The sequence below is a fragment of the Rana temporaria genome, chromosome 13 (genome assembly GCF_905171775.1).
Source record: "Rana temporaria chromosome 13, aRanTem1.1, whole genome shotgun sequence".
In the NCBI taxonomy this organism is placed as follows: Eukaryota; Metazoa; Chordata; class Amphibia; order Anura; family Ranidae; genus Rana; species Rana temporaria.
This window is the reverse complement of record NC_053501.1, coordinates 109813399-109836055: the sequence shown is the minus strand read 5'-3', so window position 1 is coordinate 109836055 and position 22657 is coordinate 109813399. Positions and strand designations below refer to the sequence as shown.

The 22657-nt window shown below is 48.3% G+C and overlaps 1 protein-coding gene across 1 annotated transcript in view; it reads left to right on the top strand.

Annotated features, from left to right (window-relative positions):
• Positions 1-1115: 1115 nt before the first annotated feature.
• CA14 (carbonic anhydrase 14) overlaps positions 1116-22657 on the top strand; it is a 96002-nt gene continuing 74460 nt past the window's right edge. Inside the window, exons 1-2 of the mRNA XM_040333752.1 lie at positions 1116-1298; positions 22306-22326. Coding sequence (XP_040189686.1) covers positions 1211-1298; positions 22306-22326 — 109 coding nt within the window. The 5' untranslated portion in view covers positions 1116-1210. The remainder of the gene's footprint in view (positions 1299-22305; positions 22327-22657) is intronic.

Sequence of the window (22657 nt, the reverse complement as noted above, 5' to 3'; positions counted from 1 at the left end):
GGCTGCCTCCTAGGTGGTCTAAGCAATGTTAAGTATGGCCGTCGTTCCCGCGTTGAAATTTTAAAATTTCACGTCGTTCGCGTAAGTCGTCCGTGAATGGCGCTGGATGCCATTTACGTTAACGTCAAACCAATGACGTCCTTGCGACGTCATTTAGCGCAATGCACGTCGGGTAATTTGACGGACGGAGCATGTGCAGTACGCTCGGCGCGGGAACGCGCCCAATTTAAATGGTGCCAGCCCCATTTGAATTAGGCGGGCTTGCGCCGAGCGGATTTATGCTACGCCGTCGCAAGTTTACAGGTAAGTGCTTTGTGAATCAGGCACTTACGCTGTAAACTTGCGGCGGTGTAACGTAAATGGGATACGTTACGCCGCCGCAGCGTAACGCATTTGTATGTGAATTTGGCCCGTAATTCTTAGAATCCACAAAAAGGGCAGACATTTAAACCCAAAAAATGTCAAAATTAAAATTAAAAGTAATCGCCACAACAACCATATTAAAAAAAAAAATATGTAAAGGTCATCAATACACAGTTTGCGCAGTATGGAAGTGGTGTGGACCAGGGTAATAAAATATCATTTTTTTTTTTTTTAAACATAATTTTTTTCTTTTAATATAATGAAACTGATTTTTTTTTAAAATATATTTAGACAGATTTTTTTTTTTTATTATAATTAACTATTTTTTAATATAACTTTATTTTTTATTTTTTTTTATTTTACATATTGAACTAAATTTTATTTTTAATTTTTTTTTACATATAATTAATCTGATTATTTCAGTATAATTATTTTTTAAATTTTAGCGATTTTATAAAAAAAAATTTATATATATATATATATATATATATATATATATATATATATATATATATATATATATATATATTTTTATATATATATTTTTATATAAATTACACTGAAACTGTTACAATCTCCCAATATTTGATGATCTCCGGATTTGTATTGTTGAAGAGACAATTGTCCCATCCAAGCACTGGGGGGGGGGGGGGGGGCCCGGGGCCCGTCTGATTGGCCCCTGAGCAGACTCAGCCCTCTCTCTACCACCTTCAAAAGATCAGAGTGGCTGGAGGTTGTCAGTACAAGTTCCTGCGAGGAGGGGGCAGCTGCTGGACCAAAAATATTCCCCCCCCCCTCTCCTGTGCACAGCCAGCCGAGACAGAACAAGCAAGGCTCATCCTCCGCTATGTCCATCCCCAGCACCTGCCGGATGGATGGGATGCTCCTGGGCTCTTTTGCCCTCATCCTGGTGATCTGTCACTCTCTGGTGGGAGGTAAGTCAATATTCCGGCTCTTCTATCCCATCCACTTCTTCTTCTCGTCCTTCATGTGTCCCATTCTCCTTCAGCTGTCGTTATCATGGAGTCCGCCTGTGATAACACACCGAGGGCTTATTCCTCTTCCAGCAGTGTGACCGGGGTGGGGGAATTAGATTGCAAGCTCCTTTGAGCAGAAGGGATGGATGGGAATGGTGGGATGCTGCCTGTATAGTGCCGTGTGATATATTGGATTAATAGAGGAAGGCAGTTGGTTATTTAAAACTGTGTTTATTAACTGAGGGTGCCGCTGCACCCAGGGGTGCCATATGGATCCACCTGGGCAGCCGCGAACACGAGACCCAGTTTGCCTCAGATCAGAGATGGATGAGAGGACTCTGATGAGGGGGGGACTCTGTGATGGAGGGCTCTCATATATTGGGGGGGACCCTGATGTGATGACGGGCTCTCATATATTGGGGGGGACCCTGATGTGATGGAGGGCTCTCATATATTGGGGGGGACCCTGATGTGATGGAGGGCTATCATATATTGGGGGGGACCCTGATGTGATGGAGGGCTCTCATATATTGGGGGGGACCCTGATGTGATGACGGGCTCTCATATATTGGGGGGACACTGATGTGATGACGGGCTCTCATATATTGGGGGGGACCCTGATGTGATGACGGGCTCATATATTGGGGGGGACCCTGATGTGATGACGGGCTCTCATATATTGGGGGGAGCCTGATGTGATGACGGGCACTCATATATTGGGGGGAGCCTGATGTGATGGAGGGCTGTCATATATTGGGGGGACCCTGATGTGATGGAGGGCTCTCATATATTGGGGGACCCTGATGTGATGGAGGGCTCTCATGTATTGGGGGGACCCTGATGTGATGGAGGACACTGATGTGATGGAAGGCTCTCATAATTTGGGGGGACCCTGATGTGATGGAGGGCTCTCATATATTGGGGGGGACCCTGATGTGATGGAGGGCTCTTATATATTGGGGGGACCCTGATGTGATGGAGGCCCCTCACATATTGGGGGGACCCTGATGTGATGGAGGGCTCTCATATACTGGGGGGACCCTGATGTGAAGGAGGGCTCTTATATATTGGGGGGGGACCCTGATGTGAAGGAGGGCTCTCATATACTGGGGGGACCCTGATGTGAAGGAGGGCTCTTATATATTGGGGGGACCCTGATGTGAGGAAGGCCTCTCATATATTGGAGGGACCCTGATGTGATGGAGGGCTCTCATATACTGGGGGGACCCTGATGTGAAGGAGGGCTCTTATATATTGGGGGGGGTCCCTGATGTGAAGGAGGGCTCTCATATACTGGGGGGACCCTGATGTGAAGGAGGGCTCTTATATATTGGGGGGACCCTGATGTGAGGAAGGCCTCTCATATATTGGAGGGACCCTGATGTGATGGAGGGCTCTCATATATTGGGGGGACCCTGATGTTATGTAGGGCTCTCATATATTGGGGGGACCCTGATGTGATGAAGGGCTCTCATATATTGGGGGGACCCTGATGTGAAGGAGGGCTCTCATATATTGGGGGGACCCTGATGTGATGGAGGGCTCTCATATATTGGGGGGGACCCTGATGTGATGGGCTCTCATGTATTGGGGGGACCCTGATGTGATGGAGGGCTCTCATGTATTGGGGGGACCCTGATGTGATGGAGGCCTCTCATATATTGGGGGGGACCCTGATGTGACGGAGGGCTCTCGTATATTGGGGGGGACCCTGATGTGACAGAGGGCTCTCGTATATTGGGGGGGACCCTGATGTGACGGAGGGCTCTCGTATATTGGGGGGACCCTGATGTGATGGAGGGCTCTCATATATTGGGGGGGACCCTGATGTGACGGAGGGCTCTCGTATATTGGGGGGGACCCTGATGTGACAGAGGGCTCTCGTATATTGGGGGGGACCCTGATGTGACGGAGGGCTCTCGTATATTGGGGGGACCCTGATGTGATGGAGGGCTCTCATATATTGGGGGGACCCTGATGTGATGGAGGGCTCTCATATATTGGGGGGGACCCTGATGTGATGGAGGGCTCTCATATATTAAGGGGAACCTGATGTGATGAAGGGCTCTCATATATTGGGGGGACCCTGATGTGATGGAGGGCTCTCATATATTGGGGGGACCCTGATGTGATGATGGGCTCTCATATATTGGGGGGACCCTGATGTGACGGAGGGCTCTCATATATTGGGGGGACCCTGATGTGACGGAGGGCTCTCATATATTGGGGGGACCCTGATGTGATGGAGGGCTCTCGTATATTGGGGGGGACCCTGATGTGATGGAGGGCTCTCATATATTGGGGGGGACCCTGATGTGATGGAGGGCTCTCATATATTGGGGGGACCCTGATGTGATGGCGGGTTCTCATATATTGGGGGGACCCTGATGTGATGACGGGCTCTCATATATTGGGGGGGGGACCCTGATGTGATGGAGGGCTCTCATATATTGGGGGGGACCCTGATGTGATGGAGGGCTCTCATATATTGGGGGGACCCTGATGTGATGGAGGGCTCTCATATATTGGGGGGGACCCTGATGTGATGGAGGGCTCTCATATATTGGGGGGGACCCTGATGTGATGACGGCTCTCATATATTGGGGGGGACCCTGATGTGATGGAGGGCTCTCATATATTGGGGGGACCCTGATGTGACGGGGGACCTTTGATGTATAGGTGGGACTTTATTTTAATGGGGGGACCTCTGATGTGATTGAGGAGGACTTTTGACATGTAGGAGAGATTCTGATGTGTTGGGGGGACTCCGAGATGAAAGGGGAGGACCTCTGATGTGAAGAGGGGGACTCTGACATGATGGAGGACCTCTGATGCGAAGGGAGGACTCTGATGTTAAGGGGATCTCTGATGCAAAGGGTGACTTTTGGCATGAAGGGGGGACTCTGATGTAAAGGGGGGACTCAAATCCATATATATGATGTGAAGGGGGTCCTCTGACGTGAAGGGGGGAGTTCTGACGTGATGGAGGGGACTCTGATGCAAAGGGGGGACTTTGATGTGAGAGGGGCACTCTGACATAAAGGGGGGCTTCTGATGTGAAGGGGAGAACCTCTGATGTTAAGGGGATCTGATGAAAATGGGGACTTCTGACGTGAAGGGGGACTCTGCTGCGAAAGGGGGACCTCTGATGTGATGGATGACCTCCGACGTGAAATCTGAGCTGGGGACTCTGATGTGATTTGGGGGGGGGGGACTCTGATGTGATGGATGACCTCTGACGTGAAAGGGGAGTTCTGATGTGATTGGGGGGGGGGGGTATTCTGACGTGAAAGGGGAGTTCTGATGTGATTGGGGGGGGGGGTATTCTGACGTGAAAGGAGAGTTCTGATGTGATTGGGGGGGGGGTATTCTGACGTGAAAGGGGAGTTCTGATGTGATTGGGGGGGTATTCTGACGTGAAAGGGGAGTTCTGATGTGATTGGGGGGGGGGTATTCTGACGTGAAAGGAGAGTTCTGATATGATTGGGGGGGTATTCTGACGTGAAAGGGGAGTTCTGATGTGATTGGGGGGAGGGGGGGTATTCTGACGTGAAAGGGGAGTTCTGATGTGATTGGGGGGGTATTCTGACGTGAAAGGGGAGTTCTGATGTGATTGGGGGGGGGTATTCTGACGTGAAAGGGGAGTTCTGATGTGATTGGGGGGGGGGGGGGGTATTCTGACGTGAAAGGGGAGTTCTGATGTGATTGGGGGGGGGGTATTCTGACGTGAAAGGGGAGTTCTGATGTGATTGGGGGGGGGGGGTATTCTGACGTGAAAGGGGAATTCTGATGTGATTTGGGGGGGTATTCTGACGTGAAGGGGGGACCTCCGATGTGAAGTTAATCTCACCAGGGTGGTGGTGTATCTCATCTCAGGCTCCCCATTGAGAAGTAACATTTACCTCCAGATTAGCATACTTTTGAAGGGTTCCTCCGCTGGAAACAAAGTGGGGGGGGTCTGGATTAGCCAACCAGTGTCTTCTATTTAAGCTCTAGCTGCATTTATAGAAGGACCTATGGATGGACGGGGACTGTAGGGCACAGACGGTAGGCTGTCAGAGGTCACTGATCAGGCTCATGGGGGGGGTGATTGGTCGCCCCCTCAATAGGCTGAACCCCACCCCATTGTAGGGCATTACCTTGAGCGGCTTGTATTTGGCTGCTGCCCGCTAAACTAGAAAGGGGTTTTCATTTTTGCAAATTTTTGCAAATGTACAACCCTTGCAACCCTGGGGGCGGGAAAACCTCAGCTCAGCTCTACCACCTGATTTTACTGCCCCCAATTGCCTGTGTTAATGAGCCCTAAAGCATCTCTATAGTGAAAATGTTATGTTTGGTTAGGAAAAGTCCAACTAGTTCCACCAATAGATATTCCCCCCAACCAAATGTTTTTGGGCTATTTTTTTTTTTTAGGCCGTTTTCTCTTCAGGTCAAATGTTCTTGGGTTAGTTTCTCCTAGGATCGAATGTTCTTTTTATATTGGAGAATGTTGCATTCACCCTACAAAATACAACGTAAATATGAGAAATATGACATATTAATATATATATATATATATACTAGCTGAATACCCGGCGTTGCCCGGTCTTCCTATCTTAACCTTTTGGGGAGGAAAATCATAGTAATATAAATATACCCATCTTTTATATAAGGGTGTAGGTAAGGGTTAATGTAACTGTCATATATTTTTATTTGGCATATAAGTAATATGTGTAGCAGGTATTATTGAAATATCTCCAGGCGTACAGAAGTTATGTGAAAAACCCCGACCATGGCAAATGGGGGTGGGTAAGGGTTAAACCACCTATCCTATGTTTGTTGCTGACATATAAGTAACATGTGTGCCAAGTTTCATGTTAATATCTTTAGCCGTTTGGACGTGATGCTGGAACATACATACATACATACATACATACATACATACATACATACATACATACATACATACACACACGTTGAGTTTTATATATATAGATACGTACACACACAGATCCATATATAGATATTATTTATTTTTTCTTTCACATTTGATCATTCTTTTTGTACTATCACTTTAAATGTTTTTACTTTATAAGAAAAAAATAGCTTTTTTTATTTAATTTGATTTTTATTATTTAGAGATTATGGGCCAGATTCACGTAGCGCAGCGGATCTATAGATCCGCTCGATCTACGTGAATTAAGATCCGCTCCCGCAAGTTTAGGAGGCAAGTGGCTAATTCACAAACCACTTACCTCCAAACTTGCGACGGCGGATCCTAAATCCCCCGGCGGAATTCAAATTCCGCGGCTAGGGGAGTGTACTATTTAAATCAGGCGCGTTCCCGCGCCGATTTAAATGCGCAGGCGCCGTCCGCGAAATTTCCCGGCGTGCATTGCTCCCACTGACGTCGCTAGGACGTCAGTGGTTGCGACGCTTACGCAAACTACGTCCGTCCGTATTCGAGAACGACTTACGCAAACGACGTTAAAAAATTTAAATTCGACGCGGGAACGCCGGCTATACTTAACATTGGCTGCGCCTGATAAAAGAAGGGGTAAGTATACGACGGAAAACCGCTACGGAAACGACGTAAGAACACTGCGACGGGTCCGCGTACGTTCGTGAATTTGCGCATCTCGCTGATTTACATATTATTTATCGTAAATCAGCGGGAACGCCCCTGGCGCCATTTTTAAATCCAAAAAAAGATCCGACAGTGTAACACTGTCAGATCTTAGCCCTATCTATGCGTAACGGATTCTATGAATCAGGCGCATAGATAGGACCAGTGTAAGTCAGAGATACGATGGTGTATCTGTAGATTCACCGTCGTATCTCTTTGTGAATCTGGCTATATATATATATTAAATAAGAGAGATATTTTTTTTCTAGAGAGAGAGAATTATTAATTGCAACTTTTGTATAAATGTCAAATTTTAACAGCAATTTTTATTTTATTTTTTTGGATTAGCTTATGGTTTATGTCCACCATTTAATTTTTGTATTTGTTTTATTTAAATGATGGACATAAACCATAAGCTAATACAAAAATAAAGTAAAAAATTGCCGTTTTAAAATTTGACATTTTATACAAAAGTTGGAATTAATAATTCTATATATACCTAAATAATAAAAATAAAAATCTAATTGAAATAAAAAAAAAGCTACTTTAAATATTCAAGCTGCTCTAGAATCTTCCGGCATGCAGGGGAAAGCAATCAGACCCGTGTTTTGTGTAACGCTGAGCAGGCCAAACCAATCAAGAGGAGCTAAACTGTATTTCACAAATGGCTCTGGTGCAAGACCCTTTATTTTTTGTAATAAAGAACTAGATAAAAATGCACTCACAAGCAAAGATAGATCAGCGTTTATCAATCACCCCCCCCCCCCCACCACCAGAGTGAGGACAAGGGGTGGGCAGGAAGGGTAACTGCCCTGGGCACTGTGGTATCATGTGAGGCGGGGGGGGCGCTGCAAAGAAATTGGGGGGAGCTTTGTGTTGGGAGGGGGAAATTTAGAGGGCAGGAGGGGGTAAGAATGGTTCTAGGAGGGGAAATTGGGGGGGGGTGTCAGGAGTGATGATTTAGAGAGATTTGTATTGGGGGGGGGGGTTATTAGAAGAGGTAATATGGTAGAGGAGGAGGGGGGAATTTGTGCTAGAAAGGGAACTTTTTATTTTTTTGATGACGGGGGGGGGGCGATTTGTGCTGGTAGGGATGATTAGGGGGGGGAATTTGTGCACGGAGAGGTACATTTGGGGAGGGGGGATTTGTGCTAGGAAGGGAACTTTTTTGGGGGGGGAGGGGGTATTTTTGCTGGTAGGGATGATTGGGGGGGTATTTGTGCTAGGAGGGGTAAATTTAGGGAAGGGAGAATTTTGTGCTAGAAGAGGTAATATGGTAGAGGAGGAGGGGGAATTTGTGCTAGAAAGGGAACTTTTTTTTTGGGGGGGGGGGTGTTTGTGCTGGTAGGGATAATTAGGAGGGGTACATTTGGGGGAGGGAGGATTTGTGCTAGAAGGGGTAGTATGGTAGAGGGGAGGGAGAATTGTGCTAGGAAGGGAACTTTTTTTGGGGGGTGGGGGAGTATTTGTGCTGGTAGGGAGGAATAGGGGGGGTATTTGTGCTTGGAGTGGCACATTTGGGGAGGGAGGATTTGTGCTAGAAGAGGTAATATGGTAGAGGGGAGGGGGAATTGTGCTAGGAAGGGGAACTTTTTTTTGGGGGGGGGGGGGGTATTTGTGCTGGTAGGGATGAATAGGGGGGGTATTTGTGTTTGGAGTGGCACATTTGGGGAGAGAGGATTTGTGCTAGAAGAGGTAATATGGTAAAGGTGGAGGGGGAGGGGGAATTTTGCTAGAAAATGAACTTTTTCTTCTGGGGGGGGGGGGTGTATTTGTCCCGGTAGGGATAATTAGGAGTGGTAAATTTGGGGGGGGAGAATTGTGCTAGGAAGGGAACTTTTTTTTTTTGGGAGGGGGGTGGTATTTGTGCTGGTAGGGATGATTGAGTTATTTGTGCTTGGAGGGGTAAATTTGTGCTATAATGGGGAATAGGGGGGAGAATTTGTACTGGGAGGGGGGTGTGGGGTGACTCGGAGGGGAAACTTGAGGAGTAGAGGATTTTTTTTGGGGGGGGGGTCATTTCTACTGGGGGGGTTGGGGAAAGGGAGGCAAAGATTTGTACTGGTAGGGATGATTAGGGGGTATTTGTGCTAGGAGGGGTAAATTTGGGGGGTGGGGGATTTGTGCTAGAAGGGGGAAGAATTTGTGCTGAGAGGGGGATGTGGAGTTGGGGTGTACACAGAGGGTAAATTTGAGGGGTAGAGGATTTGTGCTGAGAGGGGTGATTATTTATTTTTTTAAATGGGGGGGGGGGGCATTTCTACTGGGGGGGGATTTGGGGGAAGGGAGGCAAAGATTTGTGCTGGGAGGATTTTTGCTGATACATAATGCCCATAAATCTTGGGAGGGGCTCTAGATAACCTCACCAATGCTCCCCACCACAGCACGGTGCACCAAACCCTCCTAATAGGAGCTCCTACCGACCGCGTGGCTATGGCAGCAGACCTGAACCGATTGCAGCCGCCGCTAGGTTTGACCCCATATGCCCCGCTCTAACTAGGACAGTGCTACACTTGGCTTGCCCCCTCCAGATAAAGGCCGCCCGTTCAGACTCACCGGAGCTGCTGGGCCCCATAGGAGCTCCATTGACGTTCTTCAACCCTGAACTCGTGACGGTTCGAATCCAGCGCCTCCTAATACACCTGGCGATCTACTTTTTTTAATTCATGAAAGGATCTCGAGTGTTCGGCGACACGTTCGCGTCATAGGAAGACGTCAAGTGGTCACGGATTCGCTTGGTACACAATTCACGTGCAACGGGTGAAAGGAGGGCAGTGAGATGGGACATTGGCTGGTGCCGTGCCAAGCTGTCCCTGTCCATTCAACGCAATGTCGTCTCTTTGTTCAGTGTGGGAAAGTCCGTCCTTTGCCAGAGAGAGAGACGAGGAAAGATCAGGATTATCCTGAATGTCTGCAGGATTCTTTCCTGGATCGTGAACGGGGCCTCCTAAGTACCATAAGCTCTAAGAAGATTTATTTTCGAATAAATAAATATATTCTTGTGAGTGAGTGAGCGGCCCCCAACTGGGCTTTAGTTACCGTAAATCGCTTTGTGAGCTAAGGGTCTAATGGAGTAAATGAGAGACCTAGAAAAGTACACACAGGCTCCCGCTACACCTGTGCCCACATCTGTACACCCGCTGTGCCCATTATCAGGGGTTCCCACCATCCCTGTGCTGAGTTCCCGGGTCTGTACACCTGCTGTGCCCATTATGAGGGGTTCCCACCATCCCTGTGCTGAGTTCCCGGGTCTGTACACCCGCTGTGCCCATTATCAGGGGTTCCCACCATCCCTGTGCTGAGTTCCCGGGTCTGTACACCTGATGTGCCCATTATGAGGAGTTCCCACCATCCCTGTGCTGAGTTCCCGGGTCTGTACACCTGCTGTGCCCATTAGAAGGGGTTCCCACCATCCCTGTGCTGAGTTCCCAGGTCTGTACACCCGCTGTGCCTATTATGAGGAGTTCTCACCATCCCTGTGCTGAGTTCCCGGGTCTGTACACCTGCTGTGCCCATTATGAGGGGTTCCCACCATCCCTGTGCTGAGCCCCCCAGTCTGTGCCCATTATGAGGGGTTCCCACCATCCCTGTGCTGAGTTCCCGGGTCTGTACACCTGCTGTACCCATTATAAGGGGTTCCCACCATCCCTGTGCTGAGTTCCCGGGTCTGTACACCTGCTGTGCCCATTATGAGGGGTTCCCCCCATCCCTGTGCTGAGTTCCCGGGTCTATACACCTGCTGTGCCCATTATGAGGGGTTCCCACCATCCCTGTGCTGAGTTCCCGGGTCTGTACACCTGATGTGCCCATTATGAGGAGTTCCCACCATCCCTGTGCTGAGTTCCCGGGTCTGTACACCTGCTGTGCCCATTAGAAGGGGTTCCCACCATCCCTGTGCTGAGTTCCCGGGTCTGTACACCTGATGTGCCCATTATGAGGGGTTCCCACCATCCCTGTGCTGAGTTCCCAGGTCTGTACACCTGATGTGCCCATTATGAGGGGTTCCCACCATCCCTGTGCTGAGTTCCCGGGTATGTACCCCTGCTGTGCCCATTATGAGGGTTCCCACCATCCCTGTGCTGAGTTCCCGGGTCTGTACCCCTGCTGTGCCCATTATGAGGGTTCCCACCATCCCTGTGCTGAGTTCCCGGGTCTGTACACCTGCTGTGCCCATTATGAGGAGTTCCCACCATCCCTGTGCTGAGTTCCCGGGTCTGTACACCTGATGTGCCCATTATGAGGGGTTCCCACCATCCTTATGCTGAGTTCCCGGGTCTGTACACCCGCTGTGTCCAAGGGTCAGGTATGGATTTTGGGGTGGGGGCACACTTTTTATTTTAGAGTGGGATTCCACTTAAAATCCATACCAGACCCAAAGGGCTTGGTAGGTATTGGAGAGGAACCCATGCTGTATTTTTTTATTTTTATTTTTTCAACTGGCACTTGTTTGTTTACATTCTGCTGACAGCGGGGAATCCCTCTGACAGCAGATGAGTCATGGTTATTAACAATCCTTAACATCCTTGGCTCCTTAACAACCATGCTATTCCGAATGAAGAAAACCCAATACTGAAGATACGAAACTAATTTAAAAAACAAATAGGTCATTTTATTTTGGGGGGGGGTCGGGGTTGGGGTGTTTGTGCGCCCCCCCTCTGAGTCACCCCACACCATTCCCCCCCCCCCCCCCCGTCGGGTGGGTCTGATGCACTTGCTCCATCTTTGGTGGGCAGCGCTTCTCCCTGGCTTTACCGGCGGCCTCCCTTGCTCGGCGGCGACCACTGGCATTGCGGTGGCTTCCGTTTCCTCCCTCCTCCTCGGTGGGCATCCAATTGGGACTATTCTCTTTTCGGCCAGTCGGAAAACGGGTCTCAGACCTGCTTCTGATTGGCCGAAATAAGGACCAGTGCTTCAATAGCGAATATTCATTCGCTGTCGAAGCACCTTGGCGGGCTCCTGGCGCAATGCTCTGCGCCACCAGCCCACCCTATTTTAAAGCCTATTGGAGCCTCTGCTCCAATAAAACACCGCCACGTCCCTAATAGGGGGTGGCGGTGTCCTGCAAAATAGCAGCCATGGATAGAGCATGGGGGTGGCTCAGTAATATCCTCACTCAGCAGATCCCCAGGTCCTTGGTACCCCTGTTCAGCATTGGTACCCTCCCTCAGCAGATCCCCATATTATTAATACCCTTGTTCAGCAGATTCCCTGCTCAGTAGTACCTCAGCTGTGTTGATGCCCCACCCAGTAGTATCCCCAGCTTTGCTGATCCCCCTGCTCAGTAGTACCCCCAGCTGTGTTGATCCCCCCGCTCAATATTAACCCCCATCTCTGTTGATCCCTCACTTAGTAGTACCCCCAGCTGTGTTGATCCCCCGCTCAATAGTAGCTCCCGTCTCTGCTGATCCCTCGCTCAGTAGTAGCTCCCATCTCTGCTGATCCCTCGCTCAGTAGTAGCTCCCATCTCTGCTGATCCCTCGCTCAGTAGTAGCTCCCATCTCTGCTGATCCCTCGCTCAGTAGTAGCTCTCATCTCTACTGATCCCCCGCTCAGTAGTAACTCCCAGCTCTGCTGATCCCTTGCTCAGTAGTAACTCCCCTGATCTGCTGATCCCTTGCTCAGTAGTAACTCCCCTGCTCTGCGTATCCTTTGCTCATCAGTAACCCACTGCTCTGCGTATCCCTTGCTCAGCAGTAACTCCCAGCTCTGCTTATCCCTTGCTCAGTAGTAACTCCCCTGCTCTGCTGATCCCTTGCTCAGCAGTAACCCCCTGCTCTGCTGATCTATTGCTCAGCAGTAATCCCCTGCTCTGCTAATCCCCCACTCAGTAGTAGCTCCCAGCTCTGCTGATCCCAGGCTCGGTAGTAACCCCCCTGCTCTGCTGATCCCTTGCTCGGTAGTAACCATGTGCTCTGCGTATCCCTTGCTCGGTAGTAACCCTGTGCTCTGCGTATCCCTTGCTCGGTAGTAACCCCCTGCTCTGCGTATCCCTTGCTCAGCAGTAACCCCCTGCTCTGCGTATCTCTTGCTCAGCAGTAACCCCCTGCTCTGCGTATCCCTTGCTCAGCAGTAACCCCCTGCTCTGCGTATCCCTTGCTCAGCAGTAACCCCCTGCTCTGCGTATCCCTTGCTCAGCAGTAACCCCCTGCTCTGCGTATCCCTTGCTCAGCAGTAACCCCCTGCTCTGCGTATCCCTTGCTCAGCAGTGACCCCTGCTCTGCGTATCCCTTGCTCAGCAGTAACCCCCTGCTCTGCGTATCCCTTGCTCAGCAGTAACCCCCTGCTCTGCGTATCCCTTGCTCAGCAGTAACCCCCTGCTCTGCGTATCCCTTGCTCAGCAGTAACCCCCTGCTCTGCGTATCCCTTGCTCAGCAGTAACCCCTGCTCTGCGTATCCCTTGCTCAGCAGTAACCCCCTGCTCTGCGTATCCCTTGCTCAGCAGTAACCCCCTGCTCTGCGTATCCCTTGCTCAGCAGTAACCCCCTGCTCTGCGTATCTCTTGCTCAGCAGTAACCCCCTGCTCTGCGTATCTCTTGCTCAGAAGTAACCCCTTGCTCAGCAGTAACTCCCAGCTCTGCCGATCCCCACACTCAATAATAACCCTTTGCTCTGCTGATCCCCCCACTCAGTAGTAACCCCCAGCTCTGCTGATCCCTTGTTCAATAGTAACCCCCAGAAGGAGAGGCTTTGAAGCACCATGAAAGCAACACTGGGTATCATTTTTTTGAAGCAAAGCAAATACAATGTGTGAACAGGACTGTAAGGTAACCATTTTATTTAGTGACAGGGGCTTTGAATGTCATTCAGAGCGCTATAAAGCGTGTCCAATGCCACATTTTGAAGCACGAGTATAAACGAGCCTTTCGAGGTTTTCCCGGGATGTGTAATTATTGGAGACGGAGGAATTTCTTGCCGGTTGGACATTAACACGGTTATCCTTTTGTACCGCGATTAGAACTTGTTAACTAAGGGGGGGGAAAAATCCAAAACAAGTGTGAGAAGGGAAGAAAAACGTTGTCGTGAAACCTAAACGCATGGCGGCAAACCTTGCGCTGTACAGCAAAGTTACGCAACGGTCCTTTTATCTACCCGTCATTGTTACCGGTGACTCTTTTGTGTAATATGTTGTTATTATTGGAGGTTCAATGGTCCTTTCATGGCTATATATTGCTTTTTACAAACGAGGACGGTGTAATGATTAAACTGATGAAGCTCGAAGTACAAGCGGATGCCAAAACTCACGGGATAATGATTGCCTTCTTCTTCTAATACCATCTATTAGGGAGGTCCACGGGGGCCGGCACAGAGAAACGCATTGTTTGTTTGAAAGGAATTTTTTCCATGTAAAAGAGTTTATTTTATTTATTTATTGTTTGAATGCCAATGGTGAGCGAGGATGTTGGCTTAACTTTTGTTAAAAATACCCTGGACCCTTCGAGGAGGTTGACAAGTCGCGCTCTGCTCTATTCAATAGAACCCAGTGGCGGCTGGTGCTCAATTTTTTTTTGGGGGGGGGGCGCAAACAAACAAAAAAAAAAACATCAATTGCAGCCTCACTGTGCCCATTAAACGCAGCCCCTGTGCCATAAAATTTTGCCCCTGTGCCTATCAATTTTCGCCACTGTGCCCTATCTATTGTCGCCACTGTGTATAGCCGTCTTTACCGCAGGGCAAAAAGGGGCAGCTGCCCGGGGCCCTGTCAATCTTTAGGGGCCCAATTTAAGCAGAGCTGCCCCTTAAGCCGTGGTCCGCCCGCCGCCTGACTGCAGTCTCTGCTGCTGAATATTTTCTCTAGCGAGGAGAGAGGAATGGGCGGGGCCTTGAGCTCCACTGATGCTCTGACCCCGCCCATTGCCGTGAATGGTGTGTGTGCGCTACACGGCGGGAGGCCTCGGGGAGGTAGGAGTCGGACTGCGCAGTGGAGCCGAAGCAGAGTTCTCCTGGGAGTGAGGCAGCTCACTCACAGGATTTATTTGCATGGCCTGGGCCACCACCAGACCAGACACTGCTTGATGGGCCTACTTGGCGCCACTGTGCCTATCTATTGGCGCCACTGTGCCTATCTATTGGCGCCAGTTTGCCCCTAAAATGCCGCCAAATGCCACTGTAACCATGTGAAATTTGTATCATTTTCTTTACACAAATGGAGCTTTCTTTTGATGGTATTTAATCACTGCTGTGTTATTTTTATTTTTTTACCACTTCAGTCCCAGACCATTTTGGTGGTCAAAGACCAGGCCACTTTTTGCGATACGGCACTGCATCTATGTAAGTGGGGGGAACTAATGCGCAAACCAGCCTAACTAGGGCACTAAGCACTAGATTCTCGTAGCCGTGCGTAACGTATCTGATTTACGTTACGCCTCCGCAACTTAGACGGGCAAGTGCTGTATTCTCAAAGCACTTGCTCTGTAAGTTGCGGCGGCGTAGCGTAAATCGGCCGGCGTAAGCCCGCCTAATTCAAATTTGGATCAGGGGGGGCGTGTTTTATGTAAAACTACTGTGACCCGACGTGATTGACGTTTTTGCGGAACGGCACATGCGCCGTCCGTGGAATTTTCCAGTGTGCATTGCTCCAAAGTACGCCGCAAGGACGTCATTGGTTTCGACGTGAACGTAAATGACGTCCAGCCCCATTCACGGACGACTTACGCAAACGATGTAACTTTTTCAAATTTCGACGCGGGAACGACTGCTATACTTAACATTGGTGCGCCGCATATACGCCTCATATAGCAGGGGCAACTATACGCCGGGAAAAGCCTAACGTAAACATCGTAACTTTACTGCGTCGGCCGCGCGTACGTTTGGGAATTTGCGTATCTAGCTAATTTGCATACTCAACGCGGAAATCGACGCAAAGCGCCACCTAGCGGTCAACAAAAAAATGCAGTTAAGATCCGACGGCGTAAGAGACTTACGCCTGTCGGATCTAATGGATATCTATCCGTAACTGATTCTAAGAATCAGGCGCATAGATACGACGGGTCGGATTAGGACTTACGACGGCGTACATGGCGCTGCGCCGTCGTAAGTCCTTTCAGAATCTGGGCCTAAATAAACTAAGCAGCAGCCAAAACAAAGTAGTGTTCACACACTGATAGCAAGTTAAAGAGGGGGGTGTAGTGGCGCTTACTAGATAATAATAGGTAATAATAATAATAATAAATAATGTTCCACTCCAATTACCCGCCCAACATCAACCAAATGATGTGGAGGGTGAATATACAGTGATAATTAATATGAAAACACAGATGATACAGGAAATACCATCCAGAGCCCAATGCAGATGCACTAACCCTATAATATTGAAACGTAAATGTGAATAAGATAAATTAATAATAGAAACATCAATCCAAAATGATGACTATGTGCACATGTGAACAATAACTCCGCGCAAAAATAAATGTCCATACAAAGTCCATATGTGTTGAGATAAATAAGAGAAAAAAAATGATTTGAAAATTTGAAAATAAAAGACAAGTACAAGGTGCAAATGAAAACGTGTATCCAAAAGCAGTGCAAATATTGTACCAAACGGGACACTTCATGCAAAAAAGAAAAAAATTGCGAATTATCTTAATCCTAAATGATAAAGAAAAAGTCCATGCAAAAAAATATTGAAATAGTGAAGTTCGAATCCGTGAATTTCCTGGGTACTCCACCGCAAACAGGCCTGGACTGGGACAAAAATTTGGCCCTGGACTTCATCCAGACTGGGCCACTTTGACAGGTCTCTCCCATGGCGGCCGGACAAATCCCGCACCCCCCCGGCCACCCAAGCCCCCTCTCCCCCTTCACTAGCCACTAGCTGTTCTACTTTATTAGAGTAGAACGGTTGATACTGGTACTCTTATAGGCAGTACCAGTGGGGAAGCTAGACATTATTTCACCTGGGGCAAAGAATGAGTTTGGTGCCCCCCCTTATGGGACAAGATTAGGCAGAAGTGAGAAACTCCCAGGCCATAGCTGTTGAGTCAGCTGTCTGTCCCCTCCCCCATGCTCCTCTGTCGTCCCCCCTGCTCCTCTGGTCCTCCCTCTGCTTCTTTGTTCCCCCCAGGTGAGCGCTAGGGAGAGGAGGTGAGCGCTGCAGGAAGGGAGGAGCGGAGGGGGGCGGCGGTCCGCTGTCACTGAAGCCGGCCCACTGAGCCATCGGCCCACCGGGAGACTCCCTGTAGTCCCAATGGCCAGTCCATCCCTGACCGCAAACAATGCCAGGTGTTCCAATCAGGGTGATCCCACTCTCACCAGCCTCTTGCCTCTAATGGCTTAAATATAAGCCTTCCACATAAGCACAGCAACAGCTCACACTCCCACTCCTTCAGTAATGATCACTCACTTGCAGGAATCCAAATAAGAACTGCTTCAGGCTCACATTGAGACATCACGGTCCCCAGTGTAAAAGTAAGAGACAAGAATAGGCTCCATAGTGTAGTATTAACAACATTCAATTTTAATATAAGACTAATGCACTCACAGTATTGCAGACACTAATAGACACAGCATACAGATCCTCTGCTCTCGGCCGCGAGCAGAGGGATGACGTCACCGGCGGCTCTCCTCCTTACCTCACGCGTTACGTGGCTGCACAACGCCACTTAATCATAGGAGTGTTGTCCCGTTTGGTACAATATTTGCACTGCTTTTGGATACACGTTTTCATTTGCACCTTGTACTTGTCTTTTATTTTAAAATTTTCAATCTTTTTTCTCTTATTTATCTCAACACATATGGACTTTGTATGGACATTTATTTTTGCACGGAGTTATTGTTCACATGTGCACATAGTCATCATTTTGGATTGATGTTTCTATTATTAATTTATCTTATTCACATTTACGTTTCAATATTATAGAGTTAGTGCATCTGCATTGGGCTCTGGATGGTATATCCTGTATCATCCAGGGATGGACTGGCCATTGGGACTACAGGGAGTTTCCCGGTGGGCCGATGGCTCAGTGGGCTGGCTTCAGTGACAGCGGACCACCGCCCACCTCTGCTCCTCTGTCTCTCCCTTCCCGCAGCCCTCACCTCCTCTCCCTCCCCGCAGCACTCACCTGGGGGGACAAAGAAGCAGGGGGAGGACCAGAGGAGCATGGGGGAAGGGACAGACAGCTGACTCAACAGCTATGGCCTGGGAGTTTCTCACTTCTGCCTAATCTTGTCCCAAAAGGGGGGGCACCGAACTGATTCTTTGCCCCGGGTGAAATAATGTCTAGCTTCCCCACTGGTACTGCCTATAAGAGTACCAGTACCAGCCATTCTACTCTAATAAAGTAGAACAACTAGTGGATAGTGAAGGGGGAGAGGGGTCTTGGGTGGCCGGGGGGGGGGGCTGCGGGAGTTGTCCAGCCGCCATGGGAGAGACCTGTCAAAGTGGGCCAGTCTGGATGAAGTCCAGGTTCAATTTTTTGTCCCAGTCCAGCCTTGGTATCATCTGTGTTTTCATATTAATTATCACTGTATATTCACCCTCCACGTCATTTGGTTGATGTTGGGCGGGTAATTGGAGTGGAACATTATTTATTATTATTACCTATTATCTAGTAAGCGCCACTACACCCCCCTCTTTAAAGGCACTGCATCGCTTTAACTTCTTAGGGCCATTGTCAATTGACGGCCACAAGGTGGCTCTTCAGGTCCGGGTGGATGTCTATTGATGTCCTTGGCTCCTCCGGCCACTGGGGGGTGCAAGCCGCGTCGCTGAGGTGCCGATGCGCGTGCCTGGCGGCCGCGATGTCCGCCAGGTGCCCGCGATCGGCTGTTACAGATCCACGTCCTTTCAGGGAGAGGAGACCGATGGTGTGTTCCTTGTCCCTTGTCCCCCACAGCAAGAATCACTCCTAGGGAACACATTTAACCCCTTCCTCGCCCCTAGTGTTAACCCCTTCCCTGCCAGTCACATTTATACAGTAATCGGTGCATTTTTATAGCACTGTTCGCTGTATAAATGTGAATGGTCCCAAAAATGTGTCAAGTGTCCGCCGTGATATCGCAGTCACAACAAAAGGCGCAAAAAATTTCATTAAACTATCCCCTATTTTGTAGGCGCTATAAGTTTTGCGCAAACCAATAACTATACGCTTATTGCAATAATTTTTTTTTTTTTTTACCAAAAGTATGTAGAAGAATACGTATCGGCCTAAACTGAGAATTTTGTTGGGGGGATATTTATTATAGCAAAAAGTGAAAAAATATTGTGTTTTTTTTTCAAAATTGTCGCTCTTTTTTTGTTTACAGCGCAAAAAATAAAAACCGCAAAGGTGATCAAATACCATCAAAAGAAAGCTCTATTTGTGGGGAAAAAAAGGACACAAATTTTGTTTGGGAGCCACGTCGCACGACCGCAAAATTTATATTCAAAGAGTGACACTACTGAAAGCTGAAATTTTGCCTGGGCAGAAAGGGGGTATATGTGCACAGTAAGCAAGTGGTTAACTGACAATTGCGCGGTCGTGTGACGTGGCTCCCAAACAAAATATTTTTTTTCCCACAAATGGAGCTTTCCTTTTGGTGGTATTTGATCACCTCTGCGTTTTTTTTTTTTTTTTTTTTGCGCTATAAACAAAAATAGAGCGACAATTTCGAAAAAAATGCAATATTTTTTACTTTTTGCTATAATAAATATCCCCCAAAAAATATATACATTTTATTTTTTTCCTCAGTTTAGGCCGATGCGTATTCTACATATTTTTGGTAAAAAAAATCGCAATAAGCATTTGGTTTGCGCAAAACTAAGAGCGTTTACAAATTGGGGGATAGTTTTCTGACATTTTTATTAATGAATTACTAGTAATGGCGGCGTTCATCAATTTTTTTTTTTTTCATTTTTTTTGTGACTGCGACATTATGGCGGACGCATCAGACACTTTTGACACCATTTTGGGACCATTGTCATTTTTACAGCGATCAGTGCTACAAAAATGCACTGATTACTGTAAAAATTACACTGGTAGTGAAGGGGTTAACCACTAGGTGGCGCAGCAGGGGTTAAGTGTTCCCTAGGGAGTGATTCTTACTGTTAGGGGGCGTGGCTACACGTGACATGTCATTGATGACCATTCCCGATCACGGGGAACGCTCATTAGCGACAGTGTCACTAGGCAGAATAGGGGAATGCCTTGTTTACAAAGGCATTCCCCTGTTCTGCCCTTAACGATCACAATCGCGGGACTCCCAGGAACATAGAGTTCCCGGGACCCGCGGCCGCATTTGCGAGGCACGCGGTGGGCGCACGCCCCCGCTGGGCGGCAGATTTAAAGGGACGTACCTGTACGCCAATCTGCCTGCCCGTGCCATGTTGTCGATGTAAATAGTCGTGCGGCGGTCGGCAAGTGGTTAAAAGACAGTCAATTTTGAAGAAAAAAAAATGTTTTTCTACGTTTGTCAGTAAACGTAAATAATTTTTCTCCTTCACTGATGGGCACTGATGAGGTGACACTTATGGGCACTGATTAAGTGGCACTGGGGAGGCACTAATATGCCGCACTTAGCATTGATGAGCACTAATAGGTGGCACTGGTGGGCACTGCTAGGCGGCTCTGATTACAGATGGGAAGCACTGATAGGTGGCTCTGATTACTGATGGGGAGCAATGATGGGCATCGATGGGCAGCACTGATAGGTGGCACTGATAGCCAGCACTAACTGACATTGCTGGTGGGCACTGATTGCTTGCACTGGTGGGGACTGATTGCTGGCACTGGTTGCGCTTTATTGTAATCGGGCAATGATCATCAGTTCCCTGATTTTTTTATTTTTTTTTTAAGTGTATTTTGTGCGTGTACTCGAGAGAGGAGCGGGACTGCAGGAGTTGGGAGTAGGCAGGCTTCCCCCAGAGGCAATCTGCCACCTTTCTCCATGCCCCGGGTGGCAATGGCGGGTGTGTGAGGGGGTCCTCCCACACAGCCCGCCCTACCTGCTCCGCTTTGAAGCCCAACGGGGCAGAGGGACTCCCTACAAGGGAGTGAGAGGATTTGCCCGCTCAACCAGCCCCGTTAGTCCTTCGCCTCTCTTTTTAGAGACCGTGTGGTCAAAGTGCGTGCATGTTAACCCAATTTCGAGTGCGTGTAAGTGTGGTGGTTTTTGTGGGAGGGGGTGGGTGTACTAAGCGCGGGCTTACCTCGCATAGCACACCCACCGGGAGCCGGGCTGAGACCAACAAACTCAATTCACATGTAGCCGAGACCGGGAGTTCCCTGATTACATGTTTTGATGCCCCCTGCGAGGAGATGCCGCTGATCGGCTCTCCTCGCCACACACACTGTGTGGGGCGATGAGAGACGATTACGGTGTCTACAGAGATCGGGGTCGCGCCGTGTCCTAGCAACACGGCACAGCCACGATCGCCGTTCTGCACACCCCCAGGGTCATGCGCGACTGGCTGTTTCGTGACAACGTCATATGACGGTCCAATTTGACGGTGGGCAGGCGGGACGCAGTTGAAAGAAAATTAAGTCAGCAGCTACAAATACTGCAGCTGATGACTTGTAGGATGCAATCCCTTACCAGATCATGGAGTCCAGCATTGTCTTCCCTGGACCTGTGTTTGCCAGGCTTTGGCTCTCCGAGGTTCCACTGTATATATGTTAGAGGGGGAAAAAAATGTTACCCCGGCTCCACTGCCAATATAGAAGTCCACGAACTGTGATCCGGTGCTCTAGCCAGGACGTTCAGGCTCGTAAATCGGGGACTGCCTGTACCCACAGTTGATCCAGATCTAGCCATGACTAAGCACTGATCGCAGTGCGAAACGCGTAGGCTGTATTCCACCCTTTGCTGTTATTTGTAGTGCATTTTCCACCTATTTTTTAAATAAAGACAACCTAAGGTTTTTTTTGGAGGTGCGGCTGTCCATCCTTTCAACTTCTACATTTTGCCCCATAAATATATTACTTGAATCAAAAAGGGCTGGCAACTCGGATGCTCTCGAATAAAAGTACTTTATTGGTTACATGGGTACAGACTATACTCTGGCGTGTTTCGGCTAAGAAGCCTTTATCAGAAGGCTTCTTAGCCGAAACGCGTCAGCTTATAGCCTATACCCATGTAACCAATAAAGTACTTTTATTCAAGAGCATCTGAGATGCCAGCCCTTTTTTGATTCAAGATATTTATGTTAACTAAAGAACTTTGTAATAGCTTATTCAATTCCGTGTAGCTAAATTTCACATTTACTTGGCATGGTTGATGGATAACCTACAACTGTGTATTTTTTAAAACTTTATTGTAAATGGCAAAAAAAATTATAAAAAGAAATACAAGCGTACCTTGAGCTCAGGGATGAAATGAACAAGTTTTTTTTTATTTTATTTTTTCAATGCGGTTTGCTAACACATTTTTATTGTTCTCTTGTTTCAGGAGCCTCATGGACATACACAGGTGAGCTCATCATACTCTGTTATCCTGACAATGAAGCACATGTGTGAAACGCGTCAAGGTTTCTTTTTTTTTTATGTCTGTTCCATCTGTTCATGTCTGTACACCTTCACAAAAAAATCTTACGGTCAAGCAAGATATTGAATGTTTTGTTCTACTGCTGTTTTTGAAGCTGATATGTATATTTAAAGGATCGGTCCACTCCACACTCAGATGGCGTCCTTGAGTTTCCAAGGCCAGCAGGATCCCGCTGCCATCATTGGAATTTCTAGTTCTTTTTATTTTGCAGAATATGCAGCGTAAGCAACCATACTGTAGGTATGGGTCATAGGCA